Here is a 23,791-nt window from a genome sequence, read left to right as displayed (position 1 = left end):
ATTTTGTAACTCAACATTTGTCCTAGCATGAAACAATTTCTTAACATATGTAAATCGATAAATATGTAAAGATAAGTATATGCCAGTACATTTACATATGCATTGTGTAATATAAATATAATATTTTTCTGCACAGATTTTCAACCTAATATAAATGTATTGCAACAATTAGCCGCATCTCCCTATGATTAGATAACTCGCTTTCCTAAACATATGTGCACACTAATACTGTACACTTTAGAGTGGTCTGCATTTCATGTTTTACTTCTGTCCTTTTGAACAGCGTTAGTTCTTACAACATCAACACTGGCCAACCTCATAAGACTGGAAGTAGTTTGTGTTAGGACATTATGTTAAACTGCGATAATAAGTGTACCCTTTCCCCAGGTTCACACACTCCCCTTCCCTCTCCTCTCTGCTCTTCCAAGAAGATTGGAAGCTTCTGCTTCCACCACTATTTAACATGTCATCCCAACCCTAAATCTTAACTGGGGATCCTTAACTGGGGATCTTTCTACATGAGGCATTTATCGTGCGCTCATGATTGGCCACCCACGGAAGTTTGCGGATCCTTTACATGATGTTGTCTCCAGGGCACATCCAGCTATTTTTAAGGTGTTATTCCACCTTAAAAAGATCCAGAGATAATGAACTATTTAAATTTATCACTGGTTTTCCCAGTATGTAAAGTCCCATTACACTATTAAACAGCCACTAGATGGCGCTGTTTCATTGAAAACAGTGGTGCATTGAAATTTGAAAACTTCACCTCTCTGCAGAGGTGAAGTTTTCAAATTTGAAAAAAGTGGTCACCGTCTAGGATCCCATGGTAAACATGGAAAGACTCCTCAACAAAGAAAGCCTGGTAAGACTGCAGTTTTTTTATTTAATGTAGAGATGCCCTGTGGCTAGTGAAAACAAGCCAGCTTCAAAAACTATGGCTTAGTGTTGGTTTGTTTCCACTCATTATATTTAAGATTAACCACAGCTTGTCCTAGGGCCCATGTGCATGAGAGGTTTTCTCCAATGCTGCTGTGGCTTAAAGTCGTTAGGGACACATGACATCATGGCCACTGTGCAGCCGCCTGGGAGTTTACCTGTGGGGAAGCCGCATTTTTGCTGAGTACTTTTACTCCATTGTTTTTCTTTAATTCGGCTCCCCTGTGGTTCAGCTGCTGTGTGCCCATCCCTCTGCTTTAAATTTGGTATGATCGCAGCATTCTTAGGGGGGTGTCTTTCACCTCTCCATTCATAACATGTAGCAGCGGTGAGCCTGGACATGGGCTGGGAAATAAGCCTCTCTCATTGGCTGAGCAGCTCCTGCTGGGTTGGTGACATTCAGTTCTATTCCTTCCCACCCAGCCCAGAAGTATGTTGCTTTCAAGTGCTGTCTGACCTGTGAAAAGCATATTTTTAAGGTACGGTACACTCGGCATTTCATGTGTCCCTGACAGACCAAAGCCAATTCCAGGAAAATCCAGAATAATACTCTTCTCATTCCATTGACGTGAGGATCCTACCTCCCCCCCCCCCCGCCCCTGGTCACAACAAGCTGTGATTAGTCTAAAGAAACAAAAGGTTCTGAACTCCTTTCATGGCTGCACTGAAAGAGGAGGGAAGAGCACATGAGCATGAAATTTAGTGTTATGACCAAGCTCAGCCCTTGATAAGTCAGTTGCTTTGAACACTGAGAAATAGAGTGATATAATGTAGCATTATGACTTGCTGGCTTTCTTGATCTGTTCCCAAATATTAATTACTCCACACAGAGGTTCTACACAGTTTCACATGATGCACTCCATGCAGGAGGCATAATGCTGGGCTTGCTACACAAGTCAGCCCAATTGCATGGAGCATCTCTACTCCAGTGCCAGACCTATCTTGAGCTACTGGTGGCTTAGAAATGTTGTGTAAGGACTGACTTGCATGGCCGGTTAAATACAAATGTTATTCCTGGCTCTCTGGAACACTACCACGTGGAAGACACATCTACCATTCCTATATCAAAGATATTTTCCCTCACATGCTCTGACCAGCTTTTTATGTAGTGATATATAAGACATTCTTACCTACGTGGTATGTAATTTGTATTTTTCCCATACAATACAGGGCACAAGTTTTTCCTTTTTTTTTTTTTTTTTACACATTCATTATGGATTAATTTGTATTTCTAATAAGTACTGATTCTGAATTCTCAGGTATCCTAGATGAAATAAAAGTTTAATTTAGGTTTTCCAATAGCTATTAAAAACACAATGCTTAATTAAGCTAAAATATGCAGTCTAAAATACAAATTTGTTTATTTATTGCACTTTTAAACTGCCCAATAACCCAAATGACACAGTAATAAAAGAAAAAGTAAAAATAAGCATTAAACATTAAAAGTCTGTCAAAAAAGAAAAGTTTTCAATCTATGATGGAAAGAAATTAAAGAGGGATTAAATAGCCATGATTTGTGTCTGAGCTGAGCACAATGAAGCAACAAAGGTTATGAGTAGAATGCAAGCAGAGGAAGACTTGTGCTGAGTCCAACCAAACACAGGTTAGAGCTCATTGTCAGGAATGAATCTGAGCGTGTGGAGATGACTGGCAGCTCAGATTCAGAATGGGAACAGCCTGAACACAGGGAGGATCCCTCCCTAGTGAGCACAGATACGGCAAGTCTTTCTTCTCAAGACCTTGACACACAGATGGCCCAGCCTGAATGCCTCCCCCTTTCCTCCACCATCAGAACCCAGGTTTCGGAGGAGGAGAGAAAGGGGTGTGACTTGAGGGATGCTAGGGTCAGTCACAGAGCTAAGTGGGAAAAGTTAGAGGCAGGGCTCAGACACTCTGGCAGGTTGGCCACTTGTGAAAGCCAATGAAGGAGGGAATCACCCTAAGGGAGGGGCATCCCTGTGGAGCTAGTCTGGCCGAGAAGTTCTTGCCCAGACTGCTTGCAACTTCTCTAACTTCCACTTCGTCTCCTCTATTGATGTCTGTAGCTGTGTGGATTAGCTGTTTCATTGCAGTCTGAGAGTTTCCTAAAATCTGCGTTTGTAAAGAAGCTAGTTGTTAACTAATAAAGACGTATAGCTTGAAGCCTTGTTTCCTGGAGTGTGTTGATTCCCTGGAGGGGAAAGATGAAGGATCGTGACACTCATTATCAAGCCTATTCTGCAGCAGAGATGGTGGCAAAGTGAGAGTTCTTTTCCACCATTGGATCTTATCAGTGTTGTTCAATGGAACTTTTTTCGAGTGGTTTGTAACATTTAGGTATGGGTTTCGCAAGCATTTGAGCACCAATGCTTGACAAAGTTAGCTCTATTGCCTGTATGCTTACAAACAGGATCAACGCTAAGAAACTTATCTTGTGGCATGTGAAAAAGGCAGGAGAGGCAGCAGTGAGTCGTCCCAGACTGGAGACTGGAAATCCCCAGAATCCCCAGGATGAAACTTCCTAAAATTATTCTTATCCTAAATTCCTAAAATTATTCTGTTTCAAACTCTTTAGTAGTTGAAGTTTCACAAGGGAATGGCTGTCATGCTGTAACTTGAACCCAATGGATAAAGAAGGTTGGAAACGGGATATTACGGCACTGTATAAATCAGGGTGAGCAACTTGTGGTCCTCCAGTTGGTTTTGCCTACAGTTCTCATCCTCCCTCACCATTGGCTTTGCTGGCTAGGTCAGATGGGAGATGTAGGCCAAAACATCTGGACACCAAAATACCCCTGATATAAATATTATTATTAACAACATCATCAATAACAGCCTACTTCAGCCTAGAACCTTTGGCTAGTGCTGTCTTAATATGAATCCATGGCATCACGTAACATATCTTTTAACCTTTTTAACAGCCTTTATAAGTGGCTGTCATATTCAATTCATGTAGGATTGAGTTATGTGCCATGTGTTGGGATTAGTGCTGAGCCAAATATGCTGCCCCAGTTCTGCGATCCCATTTGAAAGCTATGAAAGTGTAGCAGGATTCCAGTAATTGCTTCTGGGGAAAACCCATGTTCTTCCAGGCCAACATGTTACCCTACAGTGCCTCACTTGGAACAACACTGCATCATGAAATAGTGTCATTTCAGCTGAGACATTGTGGGGAGACATGGTGGTCTACTGGACAACCAGTTATAGCTTCATCATTGCTAGGACCAGTTTTTAAGTTTGTAAAAATTAAAATTAAGTTTTAACTTTTTAAATTAAGCAATTCAGTTTTTTAAAAAGAGTATCCTCCTAAGCACCCCCTGGCCCTGAGTTCTTACAGTTTTCTCCCCTTCCTTCCTTCCTTCCTTCCTTCCTTCCTTTCTCTGTCTCTCTCCCTTTCTTAAATTTCAGCTCAGTTTTAGTTGTCTGTCCCTATTGCTCCATATGTACAAGAACACAATAATATTTCATCCAACTATGACTTTTCCTCCTAGAATTGTTTCGTTTTGTTTGTTTGTTCAGTCGTTCAGTCGTGTCCGACTCTTCGTGACCCCATGGACCATAGCACGCCAGGCCTTCCTGTCCTGCGCTCTCTCCCAGAGCGTGCTGAAGTTCATATTCATTGCATCGGTGATGCTATCTAGCCATCTCATCCTCTGCCGTCCCCTTCTCCTTTTGCCTTCAGTCTTTCCCAGCATCAGGGTCTTTTCCAGAGAGTTTTCTCTTCGCATTAGGTGGCCAAAATATTGGAGCTTCAGCTTCATTATCTGTCCTTCCAATGAGCACTCAGGGTTAATTTCCTTTAGGATGGACTGATTGGACCTCCTTGCAGTCCAGGGGACTCGTCAGAGTCTTCTCCAGCACCACAGTTCGAAAGCATCAATTCTTCGGTGCTCAGCCTTCCTTATAGTCCAGCTCTCACAGCCATACGTTACTACTGGGAAAACCATAGCTTTGATTAGACGGACCTTTGTCGGCAAGGTGATGTCTCTGCTTCTTACTATGCTGTCTAGGTTTGCCATAGCTTTCCTCCCAAGGAGCAAGCGTCTTTTAATTTCATGGCTACAGTCACCGTCTGCAGTGATCTTGGAGCCCAAGAAAGTAAAATCTGTCACTGCTTCCATTTCTTCCCCTTCTATATGCCAGGAAGTGATGGGGCCAGATGCCATGATCTTCGTTTTGTTAATGTTGAGTTTCAAACCAGCTTTTGCACTCTCCTCTTTCACCCTCAACAAGAGGCTCTTTAGATCCTCTTCGCTTTCTGCCATTAGGGTGGTATCGTCTGCATATCAGAGGTTGTTGATAATTCTCCCAGCAATCTTAATTGTTAATTGTTTCGTATTTCCCTTTAATTCAGAATGTTGTTTCATCCGCAGGATGAAAAGAAACAGGCTCTGCATATCTTCATTTTTGGAAATATACCTGATTCACATATAAGGCTAACCTATAGTTTATTTAACTCATCTGTTGTTGAATCCTGGGTTGTCATGATGTGCAAATCCACCTGTGCTAGCAAACTATGGTTTGTTAACTATGAACAACCCAGAAAGAGAACCCATGGTTTGTGGCTGGTTATGAACTCTTGAGTTGTTTAAACCATTATGTGTGAACCCAGAGCTATGGGTTTTTCATGGGTTGTTTCACCAGGCTACAGAGGCAGTGGGCAAGAGTGGTAAAAAAAAACTTCAACCACCCTACATGCCAATAGTACAGCGCCGCAAAGGCATTTGGGATACAGGGAGGAACAGGCAAAGGAGGAGGGAAACAATCCAGGGAATGAGAAAACAAACCACAATTCGTTCAATCATCTCCCAGACAAACCCTCAGTAGGGCAAGAACCATGGGTTAAATATTTATTTATTTATTTATTTATTTATTTATTATATTTTTATACCACCCGATAGCCAAAGCTCTCTAAATAAACCATGTGGTAACATTATGTGTATGCCAAGTCATACCCATGCTATGCTCATCCTAACAAATGTTTATAGTTGTTGTTGTTGTTGTTATTGTTATTATAGTTATAGTTATACCTTCAAAGGCTTTCTCACTGACTAGTTTCCATTATTTCTCCATGTTCTGAACTAGCTAAATAGTCCACAAGTAGGAGTCCTGCGCCATTCCACTATGAGGAGAGTTTCTTGGTAGTACATTTATTTCATCACTGGTTGTGTGTGCATGAGTGTGTGTGTGTGTATATGTCATGGACAGCAACCACTCCCAACCATATTTTAGGTTCAGGCTGCATTCATATGAGACAAGTACTGCATATTGACTCTTCTACTTTATTATATTATGCAAAGGAATTGACTGATGTTGTAAGGCTCATTTTAATTTTAAGTAGCTCTAATCTGTTTTGAAACTATTCATAACCTTGTGTGTCAGTTTAATGAAAAAATTACCACATTCTTAAAACGTGAAAATAGAGCTTAGTATTGAAGATAAAGCATTGGTATAAAACCTTGTTTTGCCATAATAGACAGTATTCTATTGATTCACCTTAAACAGGAATGTAAATTGCCCCCAACCTCATTTATTTTTAATTTTTAGTTAAAAATCAAGAATATATTAGATTAGATTCTGCTGACTTAGTTTTGGTGGATTAAAGCTTATTTTTACAGGTGGAATTCAAAGGGGCTGTTTGAGGAATATGCACTATTTAACTTGAGATAATATTCTTATTTGGTGCTTGGAGTATTTTATTGTTTTCTATACCAGTGCAGTTCTATACATGTCAACCCAGAAGTAATCCCCATTAAGTTCTGCAGGACTGAATCTATTGCACAAGCATTACAGCCAATTTGGGAAATCCTCCTAGTGTAGCGGGATGGTTGGGTGTCATTGCTCAGGGGAATGAAAGTCTCCAGGTTTTGAAGTTCAATCTCTGGCATTTTCTATTAAGAGGATCTCAGTAGGGAGGAGGAAGACCATTATCTGAGACCTTTGAGAGTGGCCGCTAGTCACAGAGGGCAGTAGTAGGACCAGAGATCTGACATGATGCAAGGCCACATTGTATATCTTATCACTTTGTGTGAAACACATCAGTATTCATATAGATGTACTTACACATCATTCCACAAAATTCTTATGAGGCAGAGGCATGGGTTGAGAATTGAGATAGAACAGTGCAGGCTCTAGAATTTCTGTCTAGGTAATGAAATAGAGAATATTCAATGGGTGTCTTCAGTCTTTTATTACTTAGAGTTAATTCAAATGAAATAGTAATGCAGAGATGCTATTAAGTAGTTTAAAAAAAAAAAAAATCAGACTCAATAATGTCAGCCAAGAATTAATTTTTTTATCTGTTGGAAATTAGAAATGAAATTAATTTCTTCAAAGCGCTAGATCATAAATGTTGTGTCAAGATAAATTTTATGCTTGAATATGCACTAATCTTTTTCTGGTACTTTGATTTGCGTACATACCTTTTATTAAGTAATTTTGAACATAATGGGTTCTATACTTGCGTAGAACCTTAGGATACATACTCAAAGGCGTATGGCCCCCACCTCCCTGCTCAATTCCTTCCTGATTGCTGTAGCAGTTGCATCATTAGAATTTTATCTCTCAAAACTTCTTGCGTGAAAAGTGGAGCATTCTTCTTCCCTTTTGCATTTTTTTCTTTTCTCTATCGTCATCAGCCTTACTTTCTCTCTCTTAAATGCTGCATTTATTAAGTAATTTTTAATAATGGCTTATATCCAAAAAAATGCATAACTAGTTCTATCCAAAGAAATGCATAACTAGCCCCAAAGGGGCTTCTGACTTGTTTTTCTTGAACAATAGCTCTCCCTACCATGTGAAGCCACTTTTGAAACTGCAGGGATTTTCAATAGCATAAAGATCTGTTGTTGAGAGAGTGCAAAACTAAAAATCACTCTGGGTACATCTGAGCTCTTGAGCATGCTTAAAGTAATTGTTTGGGTTCCAAGTAGTAATTCTTCAGTTATATACACCTTGTAACTGAGAGATACGGCAAAACTAATGCTTGTAAATTTGAGTTTTATGTTTTAGCCCCAAAGTAAGCAAATCTTACAATTTTCTTTACAGAATGAGAAATCTCCTGGTCGCTCAGCAAGTCGATCAAGTAACATTTCAAAGGTGAGTTACAAGTTATTCTCTGGGAGACCTATCATGACAAACACGCGATTTTGGCTGTAATCTGACTTACACTTATTTGGGAATGACTCCTGCTCAAGACAGTTGGGAACTGCTTCTGAGTAAATATGCGTAAGATTGGGCTGCATGTTTCTATGGGCTTTGTAATACTGTGATTCTGTTGCAGTAATAAAAATATTAATATTTTTAATTTTAAAAATTGATTGGACATGTTGCCCTCAGGTTAGACTGAACATCCCTTAGATCTGGTTCCATTGCCATATTTGCTCAAAATTTATTCTTAAAATGTCATACACAAAGGCTTAAAAACTTCTGAGTAATGTCAAACTCAAATCAGAGGAAGCCTTCAAAATCCCTGCAGTAGAACCTCCTCTCTTGCCCACCTTTCCTTCATTGTAACACCTACACACACACGCAGACACACACACTAAGTATTGTGTTTGTTTTAAACCATGTATCTCTAAGCTTTGCTCCAAATGGCCTAAAGCAGGGATGTAGAAACTTTGTCAGCCCGAGGGTTGCATTTCCTTCTCCATAGCGCTCCCAGGGCCACCATCTGCCACATGTGGGCATAACCAAACTGAAAAGTGGGCATGGTCAAAACCAAATATAGGTGGAGCCAAAGCAACATTCTCCTCCCTCCCTCTCCTGTCTCTCTCTTGTTTTCTCTCCCCACTTTCCTTTCTCCCCTTACCTCTCTGTCCCATTTCTCTCACTCTATCTCCCTCCCCCAGAGTTTTTTTTTTCTTACTGTGTTTCTCCTCTTTGCGCTGACCCTTTCTTTGGTGCACAGACAGAAAACCAAGTGATCTGGTGATGCAGGAAGACATACATCTCTTCCTGCATTGTCAGGTTGCAGTGCTTTCTTCTTTGTGCAGTGAAAAGGGGGAATCCCCTTTCTTAGTTCACAGAGAGGCAAAAGCAGCAACCTGATGTAGGAACCTTTCCTGTATCACCATATAACTGAATGGGAGTGTGTCCTGTTGGGGAGAGGTGGTGAGCTGGGTGGTGAAGCTTGATGAGCCAGATCCAGCCCAAGGGCCAGAGGTTCCCCACCACTGGCCTAAAGGTATTAGGAAAGAGGTACCCTCACAAAATCTGTGAAGTTTATGGCTCTTCACCTGTAAGGTCTCACTCCCAAAACACAGCCTAACTTGAAACTAAATCTAGATCTGTTGTCAGCTCTTCCTACATAAAAAATATACTGTAAATCATGCCTACCCCAAAACATTTTATCAACATTGTGTGTGTGCGCGCATGCACGCACATGTGAATATGCCTACAAGTGTGCAAATTATTAAAAAGCTTATTCTAGATCTTTGTCAAATTCATTCTGGCAACTAAACAATTCAAGGTACTATGATAAAAATGTATTCATTTGCTCATGTTACTGCACAGATTTTTTTTCTTTAATATTATGACTATATATAATATTTTTTTCTTAAATATCATGACTATCAGAGTGACTATTTTTAATTCTAGTGATATAAGAACAGCGGCATATAAACTGGACTTATCAGGCCAGGTCTATTGTGTAGTATGCGGTGTATATGATAAAAAAATGCTGTCAGAATGATACAGCAAGAATTAATATTAAAAGCCAATTTTACTTTTCTGAATATAGCAGATAAGAATGACTTAATGTAATTTCAGTTACACATTTAGAAAGAATGCTATTATCCGCTTTGGATTTACTGTCTATCTGCAGTATTGCTGAGAACCAGATTTTGTTCTACATATTAAGAAGTCACTTTTAACCCAACCTACACACTAGTACTTTGTATTTTTTTCTGGGTGAATCGAGTTCCATCTATAACATCCAGACATCCAGAAGGTAAAGTAAATGAGAAATCTATTTATAAAATGTTGCTCTGATATGGATCTACAAAGCATTGTGAACAAGTGTAACTGTGGTTTTGATAAATGAAGTGTCTACTGTTGAAAGAAAAGCATGACGTATCCTGTGTTGCTTTAAACAACTTTATAGCATATTATAATCATATTTGTAAATTGTGTGATATAGTGCGTTAAGCAGCTGTCATGCAGCACAACTCAGTGCATATTTACTTGAAAGTAAGTCCCACCATCTTCAGTCTGAGTTACTGGTATATAAGTATGTATAGGATTGTAGCCTTAATGCCATAGCCTATCCAAACATTTATGATAATGTATCTGCCTGCAGTATTAGCATAACATTTGTAAAGTAAACAAAAAAGATGTAATGTTGTCTCTGAAAGACTAAAGAAAATATTTTGACATACGCTTGGATAAAATGATATCCTCAGCTGGAGAATATACACACACATGAATTCAAAGAGAAAAGGGTTGTAAACAGTAAGACCAAGGGCCATGAAATATAAAGGACAGCAACAGTATGCAAAAAAAGAACAATGTCCTATTCATAACAGGAGTCACTATGACGATACAGGGTTTTTTGCTGTGCTAATTTAATATGTAAGAGAGACAGCTACTTTATGTAATAGGAAAGACAACCCCAATTTCATTGGCATCCACATTCAATAGAATCAAATTTTATAATGTATTATAATTCATTAATTTCACACTGATGCCTCCATTTGACGTATTTTTGTTCTAAGCATGTAAGTTTCAGATCAACAACAGATTTTCCTAGGAGACCAAAATGTTCACCCGCTGGTTTCTGGGTGCTGCCATTTTTTTATGTCAGATTTGAGTCTGTTTATTCTCTTGCATAGGGCTAATGTCTTTGCCCTATGTAAACAATAGAAAGAGATTGTTAACGAGTGATGTACAATATTGAGTTTATTTAAGATAATCTATGTCCTGCTTTTCTGCTAAAAATATAGAGCTCAAGGTTAGAAGATATGCAGGCGAATATAAGCCCTTACCTGTCACTAGTGATGGGCTGACCCAGTTCAGAATGGAGATGTTTAAATATGGTTATTGAATTTAGACTCTAGTGCGATTGGATTTCCTGTAACATGAAGTAATTGTCTCTCTTGAGTGTTAAAATAGCACAGCAATAAAAATGCTGTCACCAGTGACTGCGATATATCACCAGTGACTGCTATTGTGGAGGGCTCACTCTGTTCTTAACTGGTATATTTGGGGACTTTGCACAAGATGTATCAGTCGGCCCTATTGGTGCCTCTTGCATTGTTAGCCATTGTTTACACATTTTGTGTATATTTCTGTATCTGTCAACTGATAAACACTTTGTGTATCTGACAAAGTTAGTTCTAGTCCATAAATGTTTATGCCACAATATAATTGTTAGGCGTATGGTGTCACAAGACTCTTTGTTTATTCTACAAGAGATTAGCACAACTATCCTGCTACAGTTTGTAATATAGGGTTGTGTTTTTATGTTTTTGTGACATGATGATAATACATTGTATGATAATACCTGCTACATTCTGCCTTAAGCACTTGTTTACTGCTACAGGAAGTCTTAGGACTTTAGTATTATTAGAACTAAGTAAGAACAGCCAGAGATATAAGCAGAAGCTTGAGCTCTACCTCTAATTTTGAACATTAAGCTTCAATTCTTTGCACTATAGTGCAGGATAAATAATAGGTTTAGAGTTATGGTAGAGGTTTTGTGAGGCTTAATTAAAGCTTGTAAAATACCCTGAAATACTGAGATGAAAGAAGGCATGGAAGAGCAAAGCACTTTTAATAAAAGCAAAAAAATAATAAAAATCTCAGGTACCTTTCATCCTGGGCAATTGGTTTGAATTAAAAATGATGCCTAGTTCTATTAGTTTAATCCTAATTTAGACTGTGTGTTGGCTTTACTCTTTATCAGGCTCACCCAACCCAAACTTACACCTTTTTACTCAAAAGTTAATCCTATTGAGTTCAATGGGACTTACTCCCATTCTTAGGGAATGGGCAGTCTTAGGCCGCAATCCTATGTATGCTTACTTCGGTGTAAGCTTGACTGAATTCAGGACTTCCTTCTGAGTAAACATGCATAGGATTCCATGTCACATCATCTTAAATTTTATGTTCAGACACAAAAGGCTTACTTACATAAAGATGGAGCTAAATACTTGAATGGCAATTAACGTTCAAGAGTAAATATAAAATGCCTCTTTCAGTTAAAAAATGCAGAAAGAATATTGAATGAAGGAGTTGGGAGACTGCATTCCAGGAGAGTTTCATCATGTTGTATATGTCTACTGCAGGGGTCCCCAGTCTTTCTGGATCTGTGGGCATATTTGAAAATTTGAGATTTATTTTTATTTATTTATTTATTTCACTTATATCCTGCCTTTTTTCCTCCAAGGAACTCAAGGCAGTATACATAATCCTCCTCCTTCTTCCATTTTATCCTCACAACAATAACCCTGTGAGGTAGGTTGGGCTGAGAGTCTGTGACTGGCCCAAAGTCACCCAATGGGCTTCCATGGCTCAGTGGGGACTAGAACCCGGATCTCCCGACTCCCAGTCGGCACAACCACAAAATGCCTAATCAATGGATTGCCACTTTGACATCTCCCTTTCGTGTCTATGGATCTTAGGCTGTGCCTTACTCAGCAAAAACTTTTGTTTCGTGTCTATTGGACACTGCAACAGCTCTTTCATAAGGGATTGTCTAATTTGGCTAATTGCTGTTGGTGCAATACAGCTAATGCTTCTTTTAAACATATGTTTTGACAGTGTCCAATAGGTGCTTCTTTGGGAGAGGAGGTTATTCTGCAAATAAATGTTGTACTGAAACAGTCTTTAATATTTACTGAACTACATGCTCTTTTAAATTACTTACCTGCTTCATGGAAATTAACAAATGGTAAGCGTAAATGGATTCTCTGCACCCTTTTTGGCAGCTAAACGACTGATATTACAACATTGGATGGACAAAAACTCACCTCCTTTGATGCGTTGAAAACCTTACAACGCTTTCAGTATTTCAGTTGGTGGCTTATAGACACCACCTTCAAATGGATACTTATTTGGATATTTGGTCCACTTTTGTTGAAACCCATGTATAATTGCTAGAAAGTTCTTTGCAATTCATACACATCCATGAATGTATATTTAAAAATGGAAAAAATAAAATGGGGGTGCCCATGGGTACCACATTGGGGACCCATTCATGGTCTAGTAATAACAGATTTGGGTCAGGGTTCAAATAGCTACTTAAGTGTGTCCAAGGATTTGCGTGTCCTTTGGTTCTCAACCTTTCTTCTTCTTCTTCTTTGAACTATCCACCACATCCAGGTCAAATATACTTGTGCATCATCAAATGTTGTGTGTTTGATCTCCTGATCAAGTGGGCAAAAGTCACTTATATCTACCAAACAGGACTGTTTTAAGACAATGATTATATGAACACAAATCAGACATCAGGCATAAGAACATCAATAAGCCTGTCAGCGAACACTTTAACCTCTCTGGACATACCATTACGGACATCCGGGTGACAGTTGTAAAGAAATTGAAATCAGGGGCTTGCTTGGAATATGAGATTGCAGAACAAGATATAATAAAGACATTTGATTGTGTGAATCAGGGGCTCAATAGGGACTATGGTTTCTATGCACATTATAAAGGCTTTTATTGCATTTTGTGGTTTGTAACTGTCGCTTTAAGGAAATAGAATGTTTGCTGAAGATCTGCCTAACAGTCTTTTCAGAAATCCTCCATTTTCACTTATAGCATCTGATGAAGTGGGTTGGAACCCACAAAAACTCATGCAAATTTATTAAAACATCTGAACAACTAAAACAGATATACTATATGTGTTCTGCACTTAATCCTTAAATTTGTAAATGAAAGGTTATGCTATAATACAGTTTTTAAAAGTTAATGTATGAACTGGAACCAAAGTAGAGTGTGACTACTAATAAACCTGAATCAGAACTGCACCTAAATATATAATAGTTCAATCCTCTGAGTACAAATATTAATCAGTGAAAGCAAGCATATACAAAATGTAAAAAAAAAAAAAAATTAAGTTAGTGACTCCAATTAAATGGCCACCATCGAAAAAACTCTGTAGTTAGTGGCAGATAACCAGCTGGACTTTAGACAATTTCCCTTCCTAAAAGTAGCTCTCCATACCACAAAGACAACTCTTCAAAGTTGTAAAAATTAATGTGATATGACATGAGGAAGACAGAGGCATCTGGAGTAACCTTAGATCCTGGTTAGAGGGGTTTCTACAAGCTAAGAAGCAGCACATGACTCTCACCTTCACTCCTCCTCCTCTGACCAGATTAAGAGTGCGTAGTACAGCACTATTGCCTACCTGACAGATGCCCTTCTCTGTCAAATTCTTGACCTAAGCAAGCTAGATTCCACAGCCAAGTGCTGGAGGGAAGGGCCACATCATAGTGTGGTGGCTTCATCACCTGAAGATCTTGACTAGAGGAACCTGGCCCCCACGATCAAGATGTTGAACATCTCTGATTTACATTATGCATCTCCTAATTATCTCTACATTTTTTAGAAATTACTTTTATTTATTTTAATCAGCATTTGTGAGGGGAGGGCGAGTGAGTGATACCTTGGTGCTATGTCTAAACTAACCCAGTGCATTCAGGCATCATCTAAAGTGTGGTTTAGAGTTATGAGAATGAGCTGCAGCAACCCGTGGGCTCACATGCTCCTCCTCCCCTTTCCTTTTGTGGTTGTGGCCATGAGAAGGAGATTGGAAGCTTCCACTTCTGTTTTAGATTTACTGCAGTAGGGCATGTCTTCAGAATGTTAAACTGAGGTTAATCTCAACTATGGTTTGTTGAAGCAAGTCAACTTTAAAAACTATGGTTTAAAAACTTGTTTCAACAAACCCTAGTTAAGTTTAACCACAGTTTGCATGGATTTGGATGTTATGCAGTTAATCTAAAACAAAAGCAAAAGCTTCTGAATTCCTGCTTGCAGCCATACCAGAGAGGGAAGAAGGAAGAGCGTGCAAGCTCAGAGCTTGCTGTGGCTAATTCTTATAATGGTCTGAACGAGGCTGTTGTGTGTCACTCTGGGAAAAAGCCACATCTTGCTGAATTCAACAGCAAAATCAAAATGTCAAGTGATTTCTTTAGATCTGAATATTACACAAGTGTGCATGAAACCCCACTCTCACAAACTGTCCTCTCCCAATACATGAATTGGCTTATATGTTGCATCTCAGTTCATTTCGTAAACTCTTGACAAACTGCTGCCATATATGTTGACATTTCAAAAGAAGGTAGCATAGTATAGATATTCAGTCCATTCAATAATGTATCTGGTGCCAAGGACACAGAAGATTAGGGAAGGAGATTAATATGATTTGTAATAATGGTCACTGGGAGACTGAAGATCAGATGAGAAAAGAAAACCACTTGGAATAAACCAATACAGAAATTAATTTCCTGAGTCTGAATGAAAATAAAGAAGTGAATAATGAAGAAATAGCTGCATTTTGATGCCACAAAACATCTCTGACCACGCTACTGAGCAAGATACAAGGTTGTGAATACTACATCAGAGGGTAACATTACAGTAATACAGTCAGGGCTACAAATTTGGAACAAGGATAACTGTTTTCGCAGTTGGTCTCAGTACACCACTGCATTGAAGTTGAAAGGAAACATACCCAGATGGGAGCGAAGTCAGGACTTTCAGCTGTAATTCAAGGGGTTTGACAAAAGTGGGGCACTGGCCATTCAGGAAGTACAGCCAGTGGCATACACACACACCCATTGTTGGTGGCTCATAAGTAATGGAACGAACGGCTGACAAGCAGCTGCATGGCCAGGTGTGGCCTGTTTCCTGGGTACCCCATGACCAATCAAGCAGATAAAAGGCCTGGAGGTGGTTCTGAGTGTTACATTTGCATTTGGTAGCTGTTCACTGGAACTCCCAACATGCGGTCCAAAGAGGTGTCCATGAGAGTGAAGGAGGCCATCATTAGGCTGAGGAAACAACATAAAGCCATCAGAGAGATAGCAAAACAGTGAGAGTGGCCAACACAACAGTTTGGAACGTCCTGAAAAACAAGGAATTAACTGGCAAGCTCAGCAACAGCAAAAGGCCTGGAAGACCACAGAAGACAACTGAAGTGGATGACTGCAGAATTCTGCTCATGGTGAAGAGGAACCTTTTCACAACATCTAGCCAGGTCAAGAACGCTCTTGCGGAGGTAGGCATGTCATTGTCAACATCTACAGTCAAGAGATGGCTTTATGAATGTAAATACTAGGGATGTACGAAAGTCACTTACCTTGCCCGAAATTTGATTAGTGGTGGGGGGCAGGTGCCCTGTCCCTGCCCCCTGAAATTCTGGCCAGGGGGGAGGTACCCCATCCCTCCCACCGCAATTCCTGGCTGGCTGGGGATGCAAATGGCGGCGGCCGTAGCCGCCGCCATTTGTGTCCCTGCAATCAGCTGTGATAGGCTATGTAAATGTTTACGTAGCCTATCACGGCTGAGTAAAAAACAAACAAACGCGCGTACGCAAATGGCGGTGCCCATGGCCGCCGCCATTTGCGTTCCTTATTTTGGCACGTGTAGTCTATGTAAACATTTACGTAGACTACGGCGAAAATAAGGGGAACGTAGCGTCTACGCTATTTGCGTTCCCCTTATTTTCGCCGTAGTCTATGTAAATGTTTACGTAGACTATACATGCCAAAATAAGGAAGGCAAATGGCGGCGCCCATGGGCGCCGCCATTTGCATACGCGCGGGGGGGGGGTTGTTTTTTGTTTTACTCAGCTGTGATAGGCTACATAAACATTTACATAGCCTATCACGGTATTTTTTTTAAATCTAGCCGTGATAGGCTACTTAAATGTTTACGTAGCCTATCACGTTTTTTTGTTTTTGTTTTTTTTACTGGAAATGGCGGCGACGGCGGCCGGTTGGAAGACCAGCCGCCACCGAACTGCCGCCGGAGCTGCCGCCGCCGCCGCCAGGGACATTCGCATAAGGTAAGTCCCGTCCCGGGGGGGCAGGGGGATGGCAGACCGTTTTGCCACCAATTTGGGGGGGCCAAATGCGCTGGCATTCTGCCTCCCCGAGATTCGTGGCGAATTTCTCTGACATCCCTAGTAAATACAGAGGCTTCGCAACAGGGTGCAAACCACTGGTAACGCTCAAGAACAGACAGGCCAGATTAGCCATTGTCAGCAATCACCTAAAAAGCCTGCCCAGTTCTGGAATAAGATTCTTTGGACTGATGAAACCAAGATGAACTTGTACCAGAATGATGGGAAGAGAAAAGTAAGGAGAAGGAAAGGAACAGCTCATGATCCAAAGCATACCACATCATCTGTCAAACATGATGGAAGCAGTATGATGGCATGGGCATATATGGCTGCCAATGGAACCGGGTCACTAGTGTTTATTGATGACCTGACTGCTGATAAAAGCAGCAGGATGAATTCTGAAGTGTATAGGGCTATACTTTCTGCTCAAATTCAGCCGAATGCTGCCAAACAGATAGGACGCCGCTTCATATTGCAGATGGATAATGGCCCAAAACATAAAGCAACAGCAACCCAAGAGTTTCTCCAGGCAAAGAAGTGTGATGTTCTTCAATGGCCAAGTCCATCACCTGATCTCAACCCAATAGATCATGCTTTTCACTTACTGAGGACAAGACTGAAGGCAGAAAGACCCCCAAACAAGCAGCAGCTGAAGGCAGCTGCAGTAAAGGCCTGGCAAAGCATCTCGAGGGAGGAAAGTCAGCATTTGGTCATGTCCATGGGTTCCAGACTTCAGGCAGTCATTGACTGCAAAGGATTTTCATCCAGGTATTAAAGGCGATCCTTAAGTTTGAAATGATGTTGGTTTGTTCCATTACGTATGAGCCACCAACGATGGGTGTGTGTGTATGCCACTGGCTGTCCTTCCTGAATGGTTAGTGCCCCACTTTTGTCAAACCCCTTGAATTACAGCTGACAGTCCTGACTTCACTCCCCTCTGGGTGTGCTTCCTTTCAACTTCAATGTGGTGGTGTACAGAGGCCAAGTGCCAAAACAGTTATCCTTGTTCCAATATTTCTGGCCCTGACTGTATTACACCTGCAAGTATGGCAGCGACTAGGAATTTGTGAAAGCAGCGGCATTCTAGAGTAAACCTGTCCATGTAGGCAAGCCATTGTAAATCTCTCCCCCCACATCTGCACACACACACATGCTAAATTTACTGCTCCCCTAGATACTCATTTATACACACTTCAAAGGAGGGCACAAACAATGGAGTGCTTTCTTTTGATGACAAGTCTTCTGATGACAAGTTCACACAGTAAAAGAGCTTGCTTTGGCAGTGTGTGATTCGGCAGCACAAGTGACAGAAGAGTGGGAAGGTGTCCAATTTTCTTCTTGATAATACACTAGTTGGCACTTTGACATGTGGATGGTGTTTCTTTCTTTTTACTAAAATACATGGATTGCTCATTCCCCCTGCCTCCTGGGGAGTGGGGGCATGATAACTCTTTTTCTCAAAATGTTAAGACATTTTATTTTTCAAATGGAGATTTTGCAGCTCTGCATGTGCACCAAGAGATTCCCATGCTGGTGGGCCCCATTTCTAACCATTTTATAGTGTGTAGCATGCTTTTTTTACCTGCTCTGTTTTTTACCTGCTCTGATCTAAGAACAATTACAACTTGAGAAGGATCTGGTTGATTTGTTTCTTTCCCTTGTGACTATACAGTAGAACAAATCTCCTGTTTGCAATATAATCTGCTGTGAATGTGTTGACATGTATGTGGGACTGACTGACTGCTTCCACTGAAATGCTTCTTGTATGAAATGCTGCTAATTATTTTTCTGCATGCTAAACATAATTCAGGGGCTTCTTCTCAGAGAGAAGAAAGTATAAACTGTAGAAAGAGGAATTCATAAAAATATTGTGCTTATTTTTAATAAATGGTCGTATGGATTTATCATATATGGTCTGATATTTGCTTTTAAAACTTGAACAGATGAATATATTTATTTTATAAGGGCTCTGAAAAATAGTTATTGTTATAGCTTTATTCATGTTAGAATATTCTCTCAGGAAAGTGGATTCCTTAAAATGATTGTGCTGCTCTTTACTGCACATATTTAAAATTTAGCTTATAGTGAAAAGAACAATTTGGTTTATTTTAACTTGACCCTCTGCCAGTTGTCCACATCTACAAGCTTAACATTTGATAGCTGGCCTTCTCGTAACAAATAATAAAGGAAAAGATGGTGTACCAGTAAAATTCTGGGTGAAATTTTGAGCTAAATTTTTAAAGTTTTGGGCTGAGGCCCCTCCTACTCCTGTCTCCCTGCTCTAATAACAGATCTCTCTAGTATTGCAAGCTTGTTGTGCACTGTCTGTTCTCTAAACCACTTTGGGCATTTCCCTCTTGCTTGCCCCCATACTTTGAATTCTCTTTTTCCTCCCAAAGAATACAGCAGCTGCAGTTCTGGGTCCAGTTATGCCCATTGATTTTAATGGGATTAAAAGGTTAAAGCTGCTATATTTTATAGCTAGTTTATGGAATGTTTTAATCGGTTTGCAGCTTCAGAGTTTAATAAAATTATATTGGAGCATTTGCATTTTGTTCCTGGATACACTTGACCTGTTTAAACTGATGTTATGATAAAACTGAGGATATATTTTAAAAACTGCTATGCATATTCAATAGAGCCTGACTTATTTACTCAAAAGGTGTGGGAGATGTTTATAATGACTGTAAATATAATAGGTGTGAAATAAAATCCTGCTGTAATTTAGTCTTGACTTAGACACATGAACACACATACCTGGAAACAATCTATATAAACTGCTAAATGTTTGGTATGTGTGCACTTTGTATAGAAGCATTATTAATTATATGAAAATGTATACCTCGCCTTTCTAGTACATATGTATTACTCAAGAAAGGGTTACATCAGTTAAAATCACAACGTTAAGGATTGAGATACAAGTGGTTACTTTTCTGTGTTACATATATCTTTCCAACAGTTTGGTGAACAATGCTGTATTAAATTGAGCAGCTGACTTGCACATCCCCAAAATGCACTCTATAAAAGCTATGACAATATTAATATTAATTAATGAGTCCATTTGTTAAAATGAAAATGAAAGCCTAAAATAACCTCGTAAACATCTTCATTCCTCTGTGCAGTCATATTGACCTCAAAAGTATTTTTGCCTTGATTTCTTCATATATTCATTTTTTTCACTTCCACTATTTTAGCCCTTTTTAATGAAGCTTGATAAAAGTTCCATTTAATAATTTTAGAAAAGTGTCTGTCTCATGCTAATATAGTTGTCAGTCCTCATCAATATGTGTGCTGAAACCTCTAGAAAGATTTTTTTAAGTGTTATTTTGATTTCTGGTGTTACATAGAAATGATGAAATTTATGTGGACAGTGAGAGTTTCAAATAGCACATCATTAAAGTGGATGGTGCTGGCTTGAGCAGAGCTTGTTACTATGGCAGCAAATGCTGTTCTGGTACACATCACATTCATAGTCTTAGAGGGAACCCACCCCCTGCTGTCACTAATATTATAAGTGAACACATTACAAGTTAGGAATATAATACTGCATTTCAAATTTGGTGGTGAGGACTGGTCACAATCATAAATATAGGTAGAAATGAAAAACTGTGATCTAACATGTCAGCCATGGGATGAATGAATGCATGTGACATATTCTACTTTTATGCCTGTATAAGACATTTCAACTCCAAAACTGAATGTAGTGTAATTGATTATCTTGCTTTTGGACCATATTTTGGAGAGGCTGGAGGTGAAGTATTTGTGTATTTATGAACAGTGTTGTTTACTAGGATCAGATTTCTGTTGAGTACTCTATATATTAATTTTATTTCTATAATTTATATCCTACCTTTCTGTATTTCGGTATATACAGCACATGTAAAGCTGTATGGAATGCATGTGCTTACCCAGGTGGGGGCTATCTGGAGAATTTACCAAGATATTGTCATCTTTGGAACTTTTCAGTAGAACTTGCGCAATTATTTTGAGTGATTTGTTAACTTGTAATTAGTCAGGATATGACGTTTGAGTATATTACCACCTGTGTCAGGCTTGGGTTGCTTGTGCATTGCCCTTCCATCCATGTCCTATTGGGCTCGTATGTGTGCATGTATGTATGTATGCATGTATTTAATTTATTAAACACCTCATAAACAAATTTCTCTAGGCATTGTACAAAACATAGCAACACAAAAATACAAATAAAATCCCAGTAAAAACAATCAGCAATATAAAAGTAATAAACATGCCAACGCAATTAAAATACCATCAGATATCATATCCCTGATCCCCAAGTGATTCTCTGTGGCATTTTGATTTGGGAAGGGGTGTATTTAGAATTAGGTTCTTGTTGGATGCTTGTTCTCCCATGTCAGTAACTTCCTAGCTAAGAGACATGTGCATTGTCAAGACTACAGAAATAATAAGTAATCACCACAGGATTATGGATAACTATTATCTGCCATTTTATCCCATCATCTCTCTAAACTGAAGTGCATGCATTCATCCAGGTGGTCAAGGTAAAAAGCTAGCATAGCATACTGGCTAAGAGACTGAACAACAAATCAGGAAGTTTGTGATTGAAGTATAGCCTCTGTCCTTAAGCAGCAATTCTGTCCATATTCTCTTCTGCAATATGGAGATGATAATATTGACTTTACAGCATGTGTAATGTCTTTGCAGCATTGCTCTTCAGACTTCCCCAGGGCTGTTCTACAACTGTAGCACCACCACTGAAAATGCCCCTTTCCTGCTACCCATCAATCTCATACTATGTGATGATTGACTAGAGAGCAAAGCCTCTGGAGTTGATCTTAGGGCTAGGGTAAGTTCATACAGGCACAAGTAGATCCTTAGATAACCTTTTCCTGTTTGGAACTCTAAATGTTAATACAAACACTTTAAATTGAGCCTAGAAACAACTTGGTAACTGGTGCAGTTGATGTAAGATCAATGCAATGTGTGCTGACCATCTTGTTCTGAGCAGCATCCTGGCAGCTACATTTTGGCCCAATTTTGAACTTTTGTAAAAAGGCTTCCCATGTAGACAAGCATTGCAATACTCCAACCTGGATATAATCAGTGCATGAGTAACTGAGGCTACATCTGTCATCTCCAGATAGTCACAGCTGACAAACCAAATCAGAGCGCATGCCACCTGCACATCCAGAAATAGTGCCCAGTCCAGAAGAACCCCCAAACTTCATAGTTGGTTCCTCAGGGGGTTACTATGCCACATTATTCTGTCTTTATAATATAAGTCCACACTTTTTCTGTGACAATAACCTTATTTTATAAGTAATTCAAGCTGTACAATGTAAGTTTTCATTACTCTCTCTGTCTCTGTCTCTCACGCACGCACGCACGCACGCACGCACACACATTTCCTTTTTACCACATTTTTTCTATTTTCAGAATATTCATTCTAGTAAGATATGCTCTATTTCCCTTTGCTATGGGTGCATGTTTTTACTAACACACACATAAATGTTCTCTCTGTGCCACATTGCCCTAAATTGTGAGTGTGCCTTCTTGAATTGAAAGGTGGGATATAAATACATAAATAAATTAATTAATTAAATATTTTTCCACACACATATCTGTGTTCTGTTATATTTTTCTACCTTCTTAGCAGCATTCTTAGCCTTTTACACAGATCTGCTACTTTCCCCCTTTTATGAGGTAAGACAAACCTTACCTCATAAATCTTAGCATATACTAAATCAGGGGTTCCCAACCTTTTTGACCATGAGCATATTTGGGAATTTGAAGAAAGGATGTGGGCACCACCACAAAATGCCTAATCAGTGGGCTGTCGCTTTGGCATCTACCTGTCACATCTATGGATCTTGAGATGTGCCGTATTCAGCAAAAACTCTTGTTTCATGTCTGTTGGTCACTGCAATGTCTCTTTCATAAGGGATTGTCTAATTTAGCTAATTGCTGGTGGTCCAATACAGGTAATGCTTCTTTTAAACATACTTTTGGCAATGTCCAGTAGTTGCTTTTTTGGGGGTGGAGGTTACTACACAGATACATTTTGTACTGGAACAGTCTTTAATATACTCTGATATATACTTTCTTTTAAATTATTTACCTGTGTCATGGAAATTAACGAATGGACAGCGTAAGTGGATTCTTCATACCCTTTTGACACCTAAAAGACTGATATTACAACACTGGAAGGATAAACACTCACCTCCTATAATGCAATGGATTGAGGACTTTACAATGCTTTCAATATTTGAACGCATGGCATATAGATATCACTTATTTGGATATTTGGTCTGCTTTTGTTGAAGCCTATGAATAATTGCTAGAAAGGTGTATGCATTTCATATGTATTCATTGCTATGGGTATATACAAATCCATGAAATATATTTAAAAAAATGGGAAAAAATAAAATAAAAAGTTTTGTGGGGCCCACATTGAGGACCTCTTCACGAGAGCCATTGGAGGTGCCTGTGAACACCATTTTGGGGAACCCTGTTCTAAATGCTACACACTATTGGTGGGAGGAAGAGAGAAAAATCCTCCCTTTCAATATTAATTTCTTTAATCCAAAGGGATAGGAAAGGGAGAAAGCTCCCTTACTCCATTCCACTTAATGTCGGCATTATTCAGTTGGATTCTCTCAATTTCTGCTTCCCATAATTGCAACACATCCCAAATAGGCTGAATTTTTAACCTAGACTCTGTGTGATTGGATGGTGGTCATGGTTAAAAATTAGTTGGGGAGAGAATGGGAAAGTGAAAAAAGCTATGAAAGAGGTACTGGTTTTACACAGGGCCTCAATTATCCC

At 39.4% G+C, this 23,791-nt stretch overlaps 1 protein-coding gene across 3 annotated transcripts in view; it reads left to right on the top strand.

Moving 5' to 3' along the window:
* The window catches only part of MARCHF1 (membrane associated ring-CH-type finger 1), a 209,733-nt gene that overhangs the window by 132,078 nt on the left and 53,864 nt on the right, over positions 1–23,791 (top strand). For all 3 annotated transcript variants that reach the window (XM_084856384.1, XM_084856383.1, XM_084856385.1), the window contains exon 3: positions 7,966–8,016. In XM_084856384.1, coding sequence (XP_084712510.1) covers positions 7,966–8,016 — 51 coding nt within the window. The remainder of the gene's footprint in view (positions 1–7,965; positions 8,017–23,791) is intronic.

This window comes from Heloderma suspectum, chromosome 5 (assembly GCF_057233095.1).
Source record: "Heloderma suspectum isolate Gila_16-S chromosome 5, 16-S_ref, whole genome shotgun sequence".
In the NCBI taxonomy this organism is placed as follows: domain Eukaryota; kingdom Metazoa; phylum Chordata; class Lepidosauria; order Squamata; family Helodermatidae; genus Heloderma; species Heloderma suspectum.
This window is presented reverse-complemented; position numbering and strand designations above follow the sequence as displayed.